The 15,055-nt window shown below is 38.7% G+C and overlaps 1 protein-coding gene across 12 annotated transcripts in view; it reads left to right on the top strand.

Moving 5' to 3' along the window:
- Positions 1 to 11,112, top strand: part of LOC134356788 (microphthalmia-associated transcription factor-like) — a 267,666-nt gene extending 256,554 nt beyond the window's left edge. For all 12 annotated transcript variants that reach the window (XM_063067924.1, XM_063067922.1, XM_063067920.1 and 9 more), the window contains 2 exons: positions 499 to 646; positions 7,378 to 11,112. In XM_063067924.1, coding sequence (XP_062923994.1) covers positions 499 to 646; positions 7,378 to 7,764 — 535 coding nt within the window. In that variant the 3' untranslated portion in view covers positions 7,765 to 11,112. The remainder of the gene's footprint in view (positions 1 to 498; positions 647 to 7,377) is intronic.
- Positions 11,113 to 15,055: the final 3,943 nt, after the last annotated feature.

Below are 15,055 nucleotides of genomic sequence, written 5' to 3'. Positions count from 1 at the left end.
GGTTCAAATAGTTACACACTGGGTCTGATCAAAAACCAAAGTAGCAATACAGGGAGACTGACTTTATATATCATTAAATACTATAGATTAACAGTTGTGAAGTTGATAATTTGGAAGCATGTCCGCATTGATGAAGTAGTCTTAGTCAATATTTTTCTAAAAATGTTGGAAAATAAACAACATATAATAGCGTTCTTTGAGATCATTTCAGTCTTGTGCAATGAGAACAAAGAAAATACAACAAAAGCATAGGTATAAAAACTAATTTATTGTCAGTTACTACATATTGACATGGTAAACCAGGCATTTCATTTTTTTCCTTTCCCAATTGTAATTGCACCTAAGTTTGAAATGAGCATTTTTGCTATGTTTTCTTTTCCAACAGCTGTGTTGTTTACAGTTAGTAAAATCTACCACAACTTAATGATGCTAAATTTTGTTCTACACCAAATTTACCTCAGGCAAATTCTGTCAAACATCTTTTGATCATTTTAACAGAGATATGCGCTGGAACAAAGGAACTATTCTAAAGGCATCTGTGGATTACATCAGAAGGCTTCAGAAAGAACAGCACAGAGCAAAAGACTTTGAATCGCGGCAGAAGAAATTGGAACATGCCAATCGACACTTACTACTGAGAATACAGGTTAGCTGAGATAACTTTTAGAATGTTTATTCCTTCCCACGTTTTCTTCCCTGGTCATAGAGCACAGAAACCGGCCCATCTGCCCAACTCAACCATGCTGACCATGTTGTCTACTACTAGAACTAGTCACAGTTGCCTGTGTTTGACCCTTATCCCTCTAACTTTTTCCATCCATGTGTCCGTCCAGTTTTCTTTTAAACATTGTAATTACTGTGGATCTGCCTCTACCACTTCCTCTGGCAGCTCGTTCCACATATCTGCAATGTCGTACGAAAAAGTTGTCCTTCAGGTCCCCTTTGAATCTTTCTGTTCTCACCTTAAATCTATACCTTCTATTTATAGATTCTCCTACCATGAATATAACTGTGCCCCTCATGATCTTATATATATCCTTAAGGTCATCACTCAGCCTCCTGCTCTTTCGGGGGGATAAAGCTTCTGCATTTCTGGTTTCTCCTTATATCTCAAGCCATCTGGTTCCTGTAACATCCTTGTGAATCTGTTCTGCACCTTTCTAGCTTATTGGTATCCTTCCTATTGCTTCATAACTAGTACTTTGCACAGTAATCAAAGTGTAGTTTCACCAATGCCCTGTAGAGTTAGAACACAGAAAACTACAGAACAGGACAGGCCCTTTGACCCATGATGTCGTGCTGACCTTTTAACCTACTCTAAGATCAATCTAACCCTTCCCTCCTACATTGTCCTCCATTTTTCTATCATTCATGTGCTTACTAAGAGTTTCTCAAATGATCCTAATGTATCTGCTCCTACCACCATCCCGGCAACCACACTATTAGTATAAAAAACTTACCTCTGATATCCCCCCACTGTACTTTCCTTCAAACACCTAACAATTATTTCCTTCACATATTAGCCACTTCTGCCCTGGGTGAACGTATCTGGCTATCCACTTGATATATGCCTAATATCATGTACACCTCTATCAAGTCACCTCTCATTCTCTGCACTAAAGAGAAAAACCATAGCTCACTCAATCTATCCTCTTAAGATATGCTTTATAATGCAGGCAGCTTTCTGGTATGTCTCCTCTGCACCCTGTCTAAAGCTTTCACATCGTTCCTCTAATGAGGCAATTAGAAGTGAACTCAATATTCCAGATGTAATCTAACCAGGATTTTTTTTATATAGAGCTACAACATTACATTACTGCTTTTTAACTCAGTCCCCTGACTAATGAAGGCCAAAACACCATATGCCTTTTCGTCAAACATGTCAACTTTTGAGGGATCTATGGATGTGGGCCCCTCTGTTCCACCACACTGCTAACAGTACTGCTGGTAACCCTATATTTTGCCTTCAAATTCAACTTTCCAAACTGAATCACTTCACACTTTTCTGGATTGAAGTCCATCTGCCACCTCTCAGCCCAGCTCTGTATCCTGTCAATGTCCTGTTGTAACCCTTGACAACCTTACACACTGTCCACAACACCACCAACCTCTGTGTTGTCTGCAAATTTACTAACACACCTTTCCACTTCCTCATTCATATCATTTATAAAATCACAAAGAGCAGGGACCCCAGAACAGATCCCTGTGGAACAGCAGAATATGCTCCATCTACCACCCTCTGCCTTCTGAGGGCAAGTCAACTCTGAATCAACGTAGCCCAGCTTCCCAGGATCCCATACCTCTACACTTTCCGAATTGGCTGGAGTAGGTGGTTTAAATAGTTTTGGCATGGACTAGATGGGCCGAAAGGCCTGTTTCTGTCCTGCACTTCTCAATGACTCTTAAGCCTATCCAAAACCCCTTGAAAGTGCCACATTTCCATTGTGCATTTACCTGAATATATCTGTTCCAATTTATGCTTTCAAATTTCTGGCTAATACCACCATAATTTTCCCTTCCCCACTTAAATACAAACGTTTGTACTTTTCCATACAGTCTGTTCCTATCCTTGTCCAAAGCAATGATAATGGTTAGAAAGTTGTGACCACTGTCTCCAAAATACTTAGCTGTCAAGAGATCTGACATCTGACCTGGTTCATTGCCCAGTACTACATGTAGTATGGCCTCTCCACCTTGAATATATTTATCAGGAATCCTTCCTCAGCACACCTAACAAATCCCACCCAATCAAAACCTTTTGCACTAAGGAGATGCCAATCAATATTAAGGAAGTTGAAGTTACCCATGACAACACGGATTTCCAAAATCTGCACCCCCCCCCCCCACCGCTCTGATCTGTTCCTCAGCAACTCTGTTGGAGAAGAGTCTATAGAATGCTCCTAATAGAGTGATTGCTCTCTTCCTGCTTCTGACTTCCACCCACACTGACTCAGCAGATAATCCCTCCATGAATTCCTCCTTTTTGCAGCTGTGATACTATCTCTGATTAACAATGCCATTTCCCCACCTCTTTTAACTCCCTCCCTGTTGTTTTTGAAACATTCAAACCCCAGAACATCCAACAACCATTCCTGCCCTTGTGACAGTCAAGTCTCTGTATTAGCCACAAAGTCATAGTTCCATGTACTGATCCGTGAAGTTCATCACCCTTGTTCCTGATGCTTCTTGCATTAAAATAAACACATTTCAACCCATTTCACTGACTACAAGTTTTTCCTATCAACTGGCTATCCTTCCTCACAGTCTCTCTACACACTGCATTTATTTACATACCAACTGCCTGATCCTCTATCCTATCACTCTGGATCTCATCCCTATTTCACATTAGTTCAAACCCTCCCCAACAGCTCTACCAAATCTTCCCACAAGGATATTCGTCCCTCTCAAATTCAGGTGTAACCTGTCCTTTTTGTACAGGTCATATCATCCCCAGAGGAGACCTGAAACCCTGCACCCCGCACCAATTTGTCACACATTCATCTGCCAGATCATCCCATTCTGGTCTTCACTGGTGCATGGCACAGACACCAATTCGGAGAATACTACCCTTAAGGTCCTGTTCTTCAGCTTCCCACCTAGACCCCTAAATTTTGTCTTCTTGTCCTCATCCCTTTTCCTACCTATGTTGCTGGTGCCAATATGTACCATGACTTCTGGCTGCTCATCATTTCCCGTTAGAATGCTGTGCACCCGGTCTGAAATGTCCCTGACCCTGGCACCTGGTCGGCAACGTACCACACGGTTCCTCTTTCACATCCACAGAATCTCCTGCCTGCTCCTATAAATGTGGAATCCCCTATCACTACTGCGCTCCTCTTCCCCCCCTCCCCCTCACCTGGCCGTTGTGGATTTCCTCTGAAAATATATTTGCCAAGCCCCTGCAATTTCTTCTTCCCCTAATGCCCTAAGATTTACTTGGTCTTGTGCTTTAAGACAGGGCTTTTCAGGTTGATTCGAGACCCTGATGCAGTGGGGAAGAGGCTTTATAAAAGTCAGTTAAGGTGCATGAGGAGTGTAAGAAATACAAGAGAACAGTTAGGAGGCTAAAAGAAGGCTGCTGGTTGCTCAGTAATCAGTATAAAACATTGTCCAGATTTAGGATCAGATGCAAAATCAATTTTTAATTTTGCAAAATAATTTAACAAACCTTCCAGACTTGCATATCTGATAAGTGCCAGTGGTGAGCTAAAAGCATTTCCTGAATACACAAGAGGTCAAACTTGACATGCACAAAGTTCTCAGCTGGCTGGATAACATTGCAGTGGTGGGGATGGGGGAAGATTGAGACATAAGATGAGAATTTTAAATTTAATGCACTACTGGTCTCAGAGCCAATGAATTTAAGAACAGAAATGTCTTCTCAATTTTGGTGCCTTGTCTAGTAACCAGTCCAATAACCTGCAACTCCAAGATGTTCAAAACTTCAGTCAGGATATGGAAATGCACCTTATGGTTTGATATCTGTTTCCACACAAATATTCAGATAAAGTTTTAAGATGCCTCTTGTGCATCAGATGGTTACATCCAGCAGGTCCACTTCAAGAGAATACTTCAGAAGGAAATCGGGAAGACTAAAAGAATACATGAGGTTGTTCTAGCAGACCAGGTGAAGGAGAATCCCAAGGGCTTCTACATATATATCAAAAGCAAAAGGATAACAAGGGACAAAAATGTGAAGATCGGTGTGGTCATGTATGCATGAAGCTGAAAGAGGTGGAGAAAATAGTAATTTTTTTTTGCATCTGCTCAGGAGATAAACTCAAGAGTCTATAGAACTGAGGCAAAACAGTAGTGAGGTCAGGGACCGTGTACAATTTACAGAGGAGGCTTGTTGTCTTGAGGCAAATTAGGGTGGATAAGCCCTTAGGGCCTTTCAAGGAATCCCCTCGGACCTTGTGGGTACCTAGTGCAGAAATTGTAAGAACCCTAGTAGAGGTATTTACAATGTCAGCCATGAATGAGGTACTGGAAGATTTGAGGATAGCTAATGTTGTTATGTTGTCTAAGAATAAGATGCAGCATTATAATCTGGTGAGCCTGATGTCACTAGTGGGTAAATTATCAGAAGATATTCTAAGGGGCCAGGTATATAAGTATTTGGATGGACAGTCCAAATTGGGGGCAGTCAACATGGCTTTGTGTATGGCATTTTGTGTTTAGCTATTCTTTTGGTTGTTTTTTGAAGAGGTAACCTGAAAAATTGATGAAGGAAAGGAAGTTGATTTTGTCCAAACGGACTTTAGCAAGGCCTTTAATGAGGTCCTACATGGGAGGCTGATCAGGAATGTTTAGTCACTTGACTTTCAGCATGAGGTAGTAAATTGAATTCGACATTGGCTTCGCGGGAGAAGCCAGAGAATTCAGCAGATGGTGGTCTCTCCGACCAGAGTCCTGTGGCTAGTGGTGTGTCACAGGTATTGGTGCTGAGTCCATTGTTGTTTGTCACCTACTGTAAATCAGTGATCTGGATGATAATGTAATGCCGTAAACTGGATTTGCAGATGACACCAAGATTAGCTGGCCAGTAAGGAAGGCTGTCAAAGTTTGCAGCGGTATCTGGAGCAGCTGGAAAAATGGGAGACAACCATGAAGTGTTGCACTTTGGGAGGACAGTCCAAAGTAGGACATAGTGGGAGAATACACTGAACAGCAGGGCACTGAGTAGTGTGGCAGAACAGAGGGTTCTGGGAATACAGACCAATAATTCCCTGAAAGTAGTGTCATGGGAAAATAGGATTGTAAAGAAAGATTTTGGCACGTTGGCCTTCAGAAACAGGAGTTGGTATGTTATGCGCTCGTTGGTGAGGCTGAATTTGGAGTTCTGATGTGCAGTTCACCTGCCTACAGGAAAGATATCAATAAGATTGAAAGAGTGCAGAGAAAACTTACAAGGATGTTGCTGGGACTTGAGGAGCCAGGTTACAGGGAAAGATTGAAAAGGTTAAGGCTTTATTCCCTAGAGCAAAGGAGACTAACAGGAGATTTGATAGAGGTATGCAAAATTTTGAGGGGTATAGATAAATGCAAACAAGCTTTGTCCACTGAGGTTGGGTGAAAGGTGAAATATTTAAGGGGAACATGAAGGGGATCTTTTTCACTCAGAGGGTGCCAAGAATGTAGAACGGGCTGCCAGCTAAACTGGTGGTGGTGGTGGTGGGTTTGATATCAACATTTAAAAGAAATTTGACTAAATATATGGATGGGAGGGTTATGGAGGACTATAAGTGTGGGTCTGTGGGACTAATCAAAATAATAATTCTGATTGCACTGGATGGGCCATAGGGCCTGTTCCTGAACTTCTCATGCTCTATGACTTGAACATTGCAGGCCTTGTTGTCAACAAGCATTACTAACACGCATTCCAGAGAATAAATACATTTCTTCCAAACATAACCAAACTTTCTGCAATATTTCTTCTCTGCTTTTGTTTTCTATGATTAATTTAATAAACTTTGCACCAACACATCATTGCTCACCATGTCTATTCGGAATTGTATTCTGGTGTTGATAATGGTAGAATGGTGAGCACATTCTTGCACTAGTAATCCGATTGATCCAGGGACAGGAATTCTAATCTGACCACAGGAGATTAAAGTATTTAAATCAATTAATTAATAAAATGATGAACAAACTGGGAACATTAATATTAAATATGAAAGTGCTAGATTGTTAAAAGCACCATTCACTATTGCAATGCCCACAAAGTATTGGAGGAATTCAGCAGGTCAGGTAGCATCTATGGAAATGAATAAACAGTCGACTGCTTATAGCAGTCGACTCATTGCCACAAAGCAACGAATTATCAGACCCCAGACAATTTGAAATACCTGTAATCACTATATGCTGGCTGCAACAGAAGTGTCTAAAATATGGAAATGAATTGTGATAACTCTAAAGTTTGGATATTTTGGGCTTTAAGTTTGAGAAACTTCAATATGAAACTGCTGAACTTTATCTACTTAATGTTTTACTTCTGAGTTTACTTCTCTTTCATTTGCATTTTTTCTTGCCCTCCAAACAATGTCTGTTGGTGTGACAACTTCTCTTAATTCAGGATGCTATTATTTTTGCATGGTAACCTTCTCTCTGTAGTATCGGCTCCCCCCAACCCTCCACCCACCAAACTTGGAAGATACAGAATTAAAACTCTTTGGAAGTTTAGCACATTTCCATTTCCAGAATTTTAACTATAAATAAGAACTGACTGCCCTATGATAAGTAACACTAGCATACTGAATCTGTAACAAAATACCATACATTTTTTCTTTAGTCAATGAATCCAATACACGGTATTTTAATGTCGCTGTTAAAGAAATTAACCTATTTTTCAAAACGTTTTCTGGGTTTAATTTTTAGGAACTTGAAATGCAAGCCCGTGCACATGGACTTCCACTTGTCAACGCTTCTGCCCTCTGCTCCTCTGATCTTGCTGGGCGGAGCATTAAGCTAGAGCCAGTAATCGATGAGTGTCACAGAGATGGCTTACAGCGCCATGTAGATCTTTCCTGCAGTACCACACTGGATCCTGCAGATGGAGCCATCAACTTCAGTGATAATGTTGGACCTGGCACCTACAATGCTCCCACAAAAATGTCTACCAAACTGGAAGATATTCTGATGGATGATACTCTCTCGCCAGGGGAAGGTACTGATCCTCTTCTATCATCTGTGTCACCTGGTGCTTCAAAGACAAGCAGCCGGCGAAGCAGCATGAGCATGGAAGATAGTGAAAATGGGTGTTAGCAAGAAAACAGTTAGAAGTTCCATCTGAACTTTTCCTTAAAGATCTCTCTTTTTTACTTGCCTAAGATAAATGCTTGTGTTGTGATGGTAAGCCTATTTATCAGTCGATAAAGAGTTTAAGTCAACGAAATGAATCAAAGTAAATGGAAATATTGATGAGAGGTAATGTATCTGTATGTAAAGAGACAGGACCACAGAGACCCAGACAAACAGCGAAGGCACTCAGGAAGTAGAAGATGGGGTCATCCTTTAAGGAGATGATTAGTTGATTTTATTCTAATAAAATGAAATTTGTGTAGGAAAAAGAAAATCAATGTATCTTTTAATTCAGATATTTTCTCAGTTTCTTAACTTGTACTTAAATAATATATTTTAATCCATTTTTACAATCATTTTTTGATTTTTGCATGACCTATACTTGATTTGTTTTCATGCTAGTCCTTTAAGATTTTTATTTTTTATTTCAAAATTTGCAAAATCTGGTATTCAGTATTTCAATACATAATATTTCTTCAGTCTGTTTTTAATGGAGGATTTGGTGCATTGGCCATAGACACTTAAGGAAGTTGAGGCAAGATTTTTAGTGAAATGTCTGAATATTTTGTATATCTAAACACAATCTTATTTAGACATGTGTTTTTAAATTAACTTTGAAATAAGAGCTTTACTTGTTTGAAAAACATGATTGTAGTTCAATATATCTAAAGTGATGCTTAAACTAGCTAACGGTGTGCTATTTATTTTATTTTATAAACAGCAAGAGTGTAATTATTAGAAGAAAATGTGCAGTGTGGTTGAAAATCTACCTTTTTGTCTTCTACTGATACCTCCATGATAGTAGATTTACACATTGAGTCCTTCAGCACTGCAGCATGCTACAATGCAACAGCTTTCTGCTTATCAGATTATTACTTGATAATGCATATGCTATTAATGAGGTTATTCAGATAATCTTGCTGATCGTTTGGTGATATCTGTCAAAATGATGACCAGTTCAGGGCATTCTGTAACTATGTTGATCATGGTGAGGGAGTTGGTGGAACTGGAATGGGCTGGACTGTGAGACAAGCTGGGCATTGGGAAAATGGAATTAAGCTGAGGCATGCAATTTATTTCATGAGTGGGCAATAATTTCTGATTCACTGCTGATCAGCTTGATGTGGACGGCCTTACTCTTGCTTCGAATAAATTGTGTGTGTCCGACCATAAATTCCCTTAATCTCAATCACAATTCTGGCATTATATAATTTGTAAGACAACGTAATGTACAGAAATGTTTGATAAGACCGATTATTTACCAGCATGTATAGTGACAAATGCCCCTCACCACTACTGTTGGAATTAATGATGATAGAGTGATGATTAACATTGTCAGGGCAAATCAATCGACTGGTCTTCAAAATGATCGGATTAACCATGTTTTATTACAACAGTGTTGTAAGAGTAGAAATATGATGCTACATCATCTACTTTGTTGTAGATCTATGCAATTTCACTAGATGTATTTGCATTGAACTGTGCCTAGGTAATTTGTTCTACACTCATACTAGCTCAAGGTGTGATGAAGAGAAGAATTTTTCAATAGTAATTTATGAAATACTGAATGTGGCAGCAGAATATAGTGAATTCAGAATGAAGTGCCTTAAAATAGATTACTAAGTCTTTTGAATATGCACTGACTGATGGGTGTAATCCGTGAGGGTTTGGCCTGTGTATAATAAGGATGTGGACGTTGCTTGCTGCCTATATTCAGAACGTGAGCTTCCAGCTTCTTTACTGATAGGATTCAAAGATTTACTGACCTTCTGCTACCTTTCTGTGTAAGTGAACCTCAAGAGACTGCTTCTAAGTTTAGTGTGAAGGGAATTGACTACTCAGCTTAGTTCTGCCAAGATCCTGGGACAGGAAAACGTATGCAATACAATAATGTTATGTTAAAAGCAATAATTGTTAAACATGTTCAAAGTAGCAAATGGAAAAAAAAATAGGTTAAATAATGAAAGATAAGCACAACAGCCTTGCACTCATGGGGATGTGATTTGAATTAAAGAATGCACTTGATAGATTGGAGACTTATATTAATTGTTAATAAAATATCAAACCTATATTTCTTGAAAAAGTAGCTTAAAATACTGCCTCTTAATGAGCTAGTTGGTACTGTAATGTGATATTCACTTGCTGCCAGATGCAGCATACTTTGTGTATGGTCCACTGGAATGTAAATTACAGACTATGATCACTTATCTGTTTTGAACCTGATCTCACTATAAATAGAAGATACACAATTATTGGCTGTTGTTTGTCTTTTATACCACAAGGGTACCTGACAACTTAACTATTGAACATTATTGCATGTTCATTGTAGTAGCTAGCTTTATATATGGTTATTAATTATATAGTACATCTAATAGTTTTGTATCTTCTTTATATTTGGTTTAATTTTAATAGACTAATTTATGCTGCAATTATTGTGCCATAAGAATCCTGTGAATTTTTAAACAATATACTATGAATTCCACACAGCTGTTACACTGGTAACAAACCATAAAAAATAGAGTTTTTGATACTCGTTTACAAAGAGCCGGGTGATAAACCACAGCAGCACCATGTATACAATGCCATTACTTAGCATTTCTGGGTATTTGTATTCAGTGGCCCCTGGGAGTTAGCATTTAGATGAAAATATTACATAAGTTGAAATTAATCTACACTTGCTCCAAAAATAGTCTAAAGTCTATACTTATGTGTCATTAAGTACAATGCATCTGTAAAGTATGCAAACTCCTTTTATTTCCATAGCCTTTAATACTTAAGGGTCAGGAAAACAACACACTTGAAAAATACTTTACATACACAGGAGTAAATATATGGATCCCTTTAATAAATGATGACTCTGGTACATCACCAATGTATTCCTCTCCAGGATTATTTTCACCCCTTGTGTTGTGGTTTCTATCTGGAATTAACTGCAATAATCCAGAAAAAAATTAATTATTGTTTAAATTGTACACAATAATTGTAAAAAAAAATGAGTTGCCATTTCAAAGAAAGATATGAAAGCTTCAGCACCTCTATATTGATTCCAGGCTCAGAGACTATACTCTGAAATTCTTCTGTTACATAAATTATAAACAACACATTTGACAACATTTAACAAACTGAATCTGTAACTTCTGATTGTTACATTTGTAAATATATTTGTAAGTACACTAAATTACACTTGATGAAATAGTACCTGTTGTTAGTTTTTAAGTTTTGAAATTTTTACTTTTGGCCAAAAAATTTTACATTCTTATTGTATAGATTGGTTATAACATAGCTACCAACATACTTAAATAAAGGGCATCAAAAGACATCATTCTCTTGTGTTTGTGTCGTTCTGCATTCAAATGTTGTTATTGTATTGGATATTTCAAAGGGTTCTCTTTTCCTTTTTTTTAAAAAAAAATTGCCACATAGCTGATATAATTCAGACTTGGCTTAAGTCTGAATAATCTTTAATAGTTCCATTTAATATCAGAGTATGTGTACAATATACAAACTGAAATTCTTGTTCTTTGCAGACATCTGCAAAGACAGAAGAGTTCCCCAAAGAATGAGTAAAAACATTAGAGGCTCAAAGCCCCTCCACTCCCCCTCCCGCACACAAGCAACAGTAAAGTCAGTTACACGCCAACATAGTTGAGCCGATGTAAATATGGCACTTAAGGAGAAGATGTTCTCTTAGCTCTCCAGTAATTATGCTTCTAGCAGTGATGAGCTTTGGAATGTGATCTTAACATATACATTAAAGAAAAATAACATTAAGCTTAAAGCATTGTTTTCTGTCTAAAAATGCTTTGGTGATGGTGAAAAGCAGGTCCTATGCAGTTGCTGAACATTTGTCACGAGCCCTCCAGTGCAAACATCGCTGTGAGCAAAACATATGGAAGAGTCATGGCACAAAGCTCTTCACACACTGGATCACACATAGCCCAACACAATAGCCTGGACAAGAAATCAGGCGGGTGTGTGCATGAGCATCGGGAGAGCGGGGAGCAGTGGTAGGGAAAGAGCATGAATACGATTGGGAGGCAGTTTGCTGCAGTGGGTTTGTTAGTGGTTGGAGGGTGGGTTCTGCTAGTTTAAAATCAGTGCCTTGTTGGGATTAGGAAATGATGGCTCAACTGGAAAGTTATATAGAGTGATTGGTAATCCACTGATTCAGATTGCAGGGCAATTGGGCTATGGCTGGGAAAGGTGAGAGTGGGAAATGCAGGGAGAGGAATTTAGTATAGTACTGTTAAAAACTACTTGTCTGGGCTGCCCAGTATCAGACATTGCTAGAACAACAAGGATTACTTTTTAACCAATAGCTCTCCAAATCAAGCACTATCTGAGTAATGACATTAGTACTAATGACTCTGAATCCACATAAAGCACACATGTAATTCTCACCTGGATCTGCTTGGTTGATGCTCCATGTGCTTAAAGTCACATGGTTGGGTTGTTTCCTTAAATTTCCACAAATAATCTGACGCCATATTATCTGGATTTCTAGTAATTTGGAACTCTGGATTGGGGCCAATTTATTTATCCAGAAAAAAGATCTTCATAATTGCAGACAAAGTATATTCCACTTTTCACTTCCTAATGGAAAGTGCAATGCTCATTGGAAAGGTCTAATAAGGAAACATCAGCTCAGTGCGAGACGCTGAAGATGCTGGAATTTGGAGCAAAAGACAAACTGCTGGAGGAACTCAGCATCCAAGGAGACAGAGGGATTAGGGGCCCGAAGCAGTGTCTCAACTGTCAACTCTCTCGTTGTCACCTAAGAAACCGCCTGACCTGCTGAGTTCCTCCAGGAGTTTGAATTTCCAATTATCAACTAATAATCTCCTTCATTATTCCATACTCTGGGCTTGTTGTTAACAGATTTGAAAGTTGAATCTAGTGTAAAAATGCACTAAAGGTATGATGGCTGAATGCCCCTTTTTATGCTATTTGAAACTATAAGCTAATTACCCCAAATATTGTCCTACAGCAGTATTCTTCAAAGTTCAAAGTACATTTATTATCAAACTATGTATACTACATACAACCTTGAGATTCGTCTCCTTACAGGCAGCCACAAAACCAAAAAATGCAATAGAGCACATTAAAAAAAAGACAGTCAAATACCCAGTATGCTGAAAAAAACCCAAATTGTTGAAATAATAAAATTAAGCAAAAAGCATTAGAACTGAAGTTCATGAAAGTGAGTCCACAAACACAATTAGATGTAGGCCACAGCCTCAGTTCATCGCAGAAACGAGTAAATCTTGAGGAGCAGTGAGCTGAACCAGCTAAGACACCCTGACCTTTTTTTAGTATGGACTAGTGCTTAAATCGTCCAAAGCTCAGGTCATTTCTTGTTCTCAGACCCGGGTTCCTGCTGCTTCGATATGGTCTTGGGCCTGGGCCCCACTGCCTCAGTTCTCTAGTACATGTTAATTCGTAAGCCTTCTCCAAAATCTTGTGTTCCTTTTGTGATGCCCTGCCGGGGAAATAGCTTATATGTGCTTCAAATTGATACGGTTGGGTAGTCTATGCACTCAAAAACACACATTAGCTCTTCTGTAGCTGAAAAACATTCCTCTCATGAAGCACTTCAAGAATGAAATAGAATTCAATTCCACTGTAAGAAGGTGATTTATCTACCCACCCAGGAAACTGAAGAGTCACTCAATCAAGAGCTAATCGGGAACTCTGGTTGTTGAGATCACTGTTTCTTTCACTTAATGTTTCAGGCATAGCTCCGTGTCTCATCTGTGGTACATTAAAATACAATATGTCTAGTTCTTATAGCAAAAAGGCAGATATGAATAGTTTTCTTTCCTGAGGACTAAGATCACCAGAGTTAATTGAGTCCTTGAGCTGTTCGTAGAGTGATGAGAAGGTAGTTCTTGACAGCTTGGTCTTGTGATGACACTTTCAGGGATGTCAATTTCAAAGAGCATGATCCGACACTCTCAGTAAATCAGTATACAGGTGCAGTTGCAGTCTTGGAACTTGAGAGATCTTGACAGACTGAATATGGTGAGGATGTTTCCTCTTGTGAAAGAATATAGAACATTACATTAGAACATTACTCAATACTTTAACTCTATTTCTGTCTCACAGATAGAACAAGTAACTTTAGTGTTTCTCTTTGTATTTCAGTTCCTACTTTTCTGTTTAACAATGATACATAAGCAGCCTTTTCTGTAACAGAAGAAGACATTTCCAGTGAGTCAACAATCTGATGTTAACTGAATGTTTCCTTTCTTCACACTTTCAGCATTTTCTTTTACTTCAACTGCAGTTTAGTATTTCAATTTTCCATCTATCTTCTTTCCTCATTCTAGCTCCTATTTTTAATGTCTCATACAGACAGGTCATATAAGCTTCACCACTTAAGTCTCTCTTGAACTTCACCCGACTACAATACATCATTTTCTGGAACTTAAATCATGCCCCTTTTCCAACTTTTCCTTGTACTGATGAAATATCATTAACTTGAAATGTTCTTTTGGCACAGATACTCCTTGACCTACCTAGTACCTGCAGCATTTTCTGTTTATGTAGGGGAGAAAGTATTCCTGATGAGACAAGAGGCAGCTGCTCTTTCCCTCCAAGTTGACCTCTTCCCTTGCCTGATGAAAGTACGGTTGAGTACAAGGATGAAGATGAGGCACAGCAGACAGATAAAAGAATTCTGAGTATGTCTAGTACTGCGTTGCTATCTGTCTCATAGTAACCAAGGAAAAGTGGGAAGTCTGAGGGATAAGGGGTTGCAGGTAAGAACATTGTGTCCAGCATTCTGACTTTGGTCGGAATCAGATCTGAATTCCTTTCACAAAGTGACATGGGCTCTCTAGCAGAGTAGAGTGAAGTGAACTACAGTATATGGAGAATGAGTGCAAACTTCCTGTTACATTCATACTGGCAGTTTTTTAATGTTAAATTAATTACAAAATTACCGGTAACTGATAAAGGAAAAGAGAGATAATATTCTTTAGTTACCTCCCTTTGCCCACTATCTTAACAGATGGGGTAACCTATTTAAAATAAATGGAATAATTAAAAGAAGACATCCAAAGCTTGGAGGAGCAAACCAGCATGAGGGACCGTGTGCTGATGACATTTACAGTGCAAGCATACAGTTGCCGATGAGTTGCTTAAGATGTTGAAGAAAATTCATTGCTTTGTATTTAGGCTTTTCACAGTTCTGTGCTTGTTATTTATATTCTAACTTTATAGCTGTTTAGTTTTTGTCTTTTAATCTTATTTT

This window comes from Mobula hypostoma, chromosome 15 (genome assembly GCF_963921235.1).
Source record: "Mobula hypostoma chromosome 15, sMobHyp1.1, whole genome shotgun sequence".
Classification (NCBI taxonomy): Eukaryota; Metazoa; Chordata; class Chondrichthyes; order Myliobatiformes; family Myliobatidae; genus Mobula; species Mobula hypostoma.
This window is presented reverse-complemented; position numbering and strand designations above follow the sequence as displayed.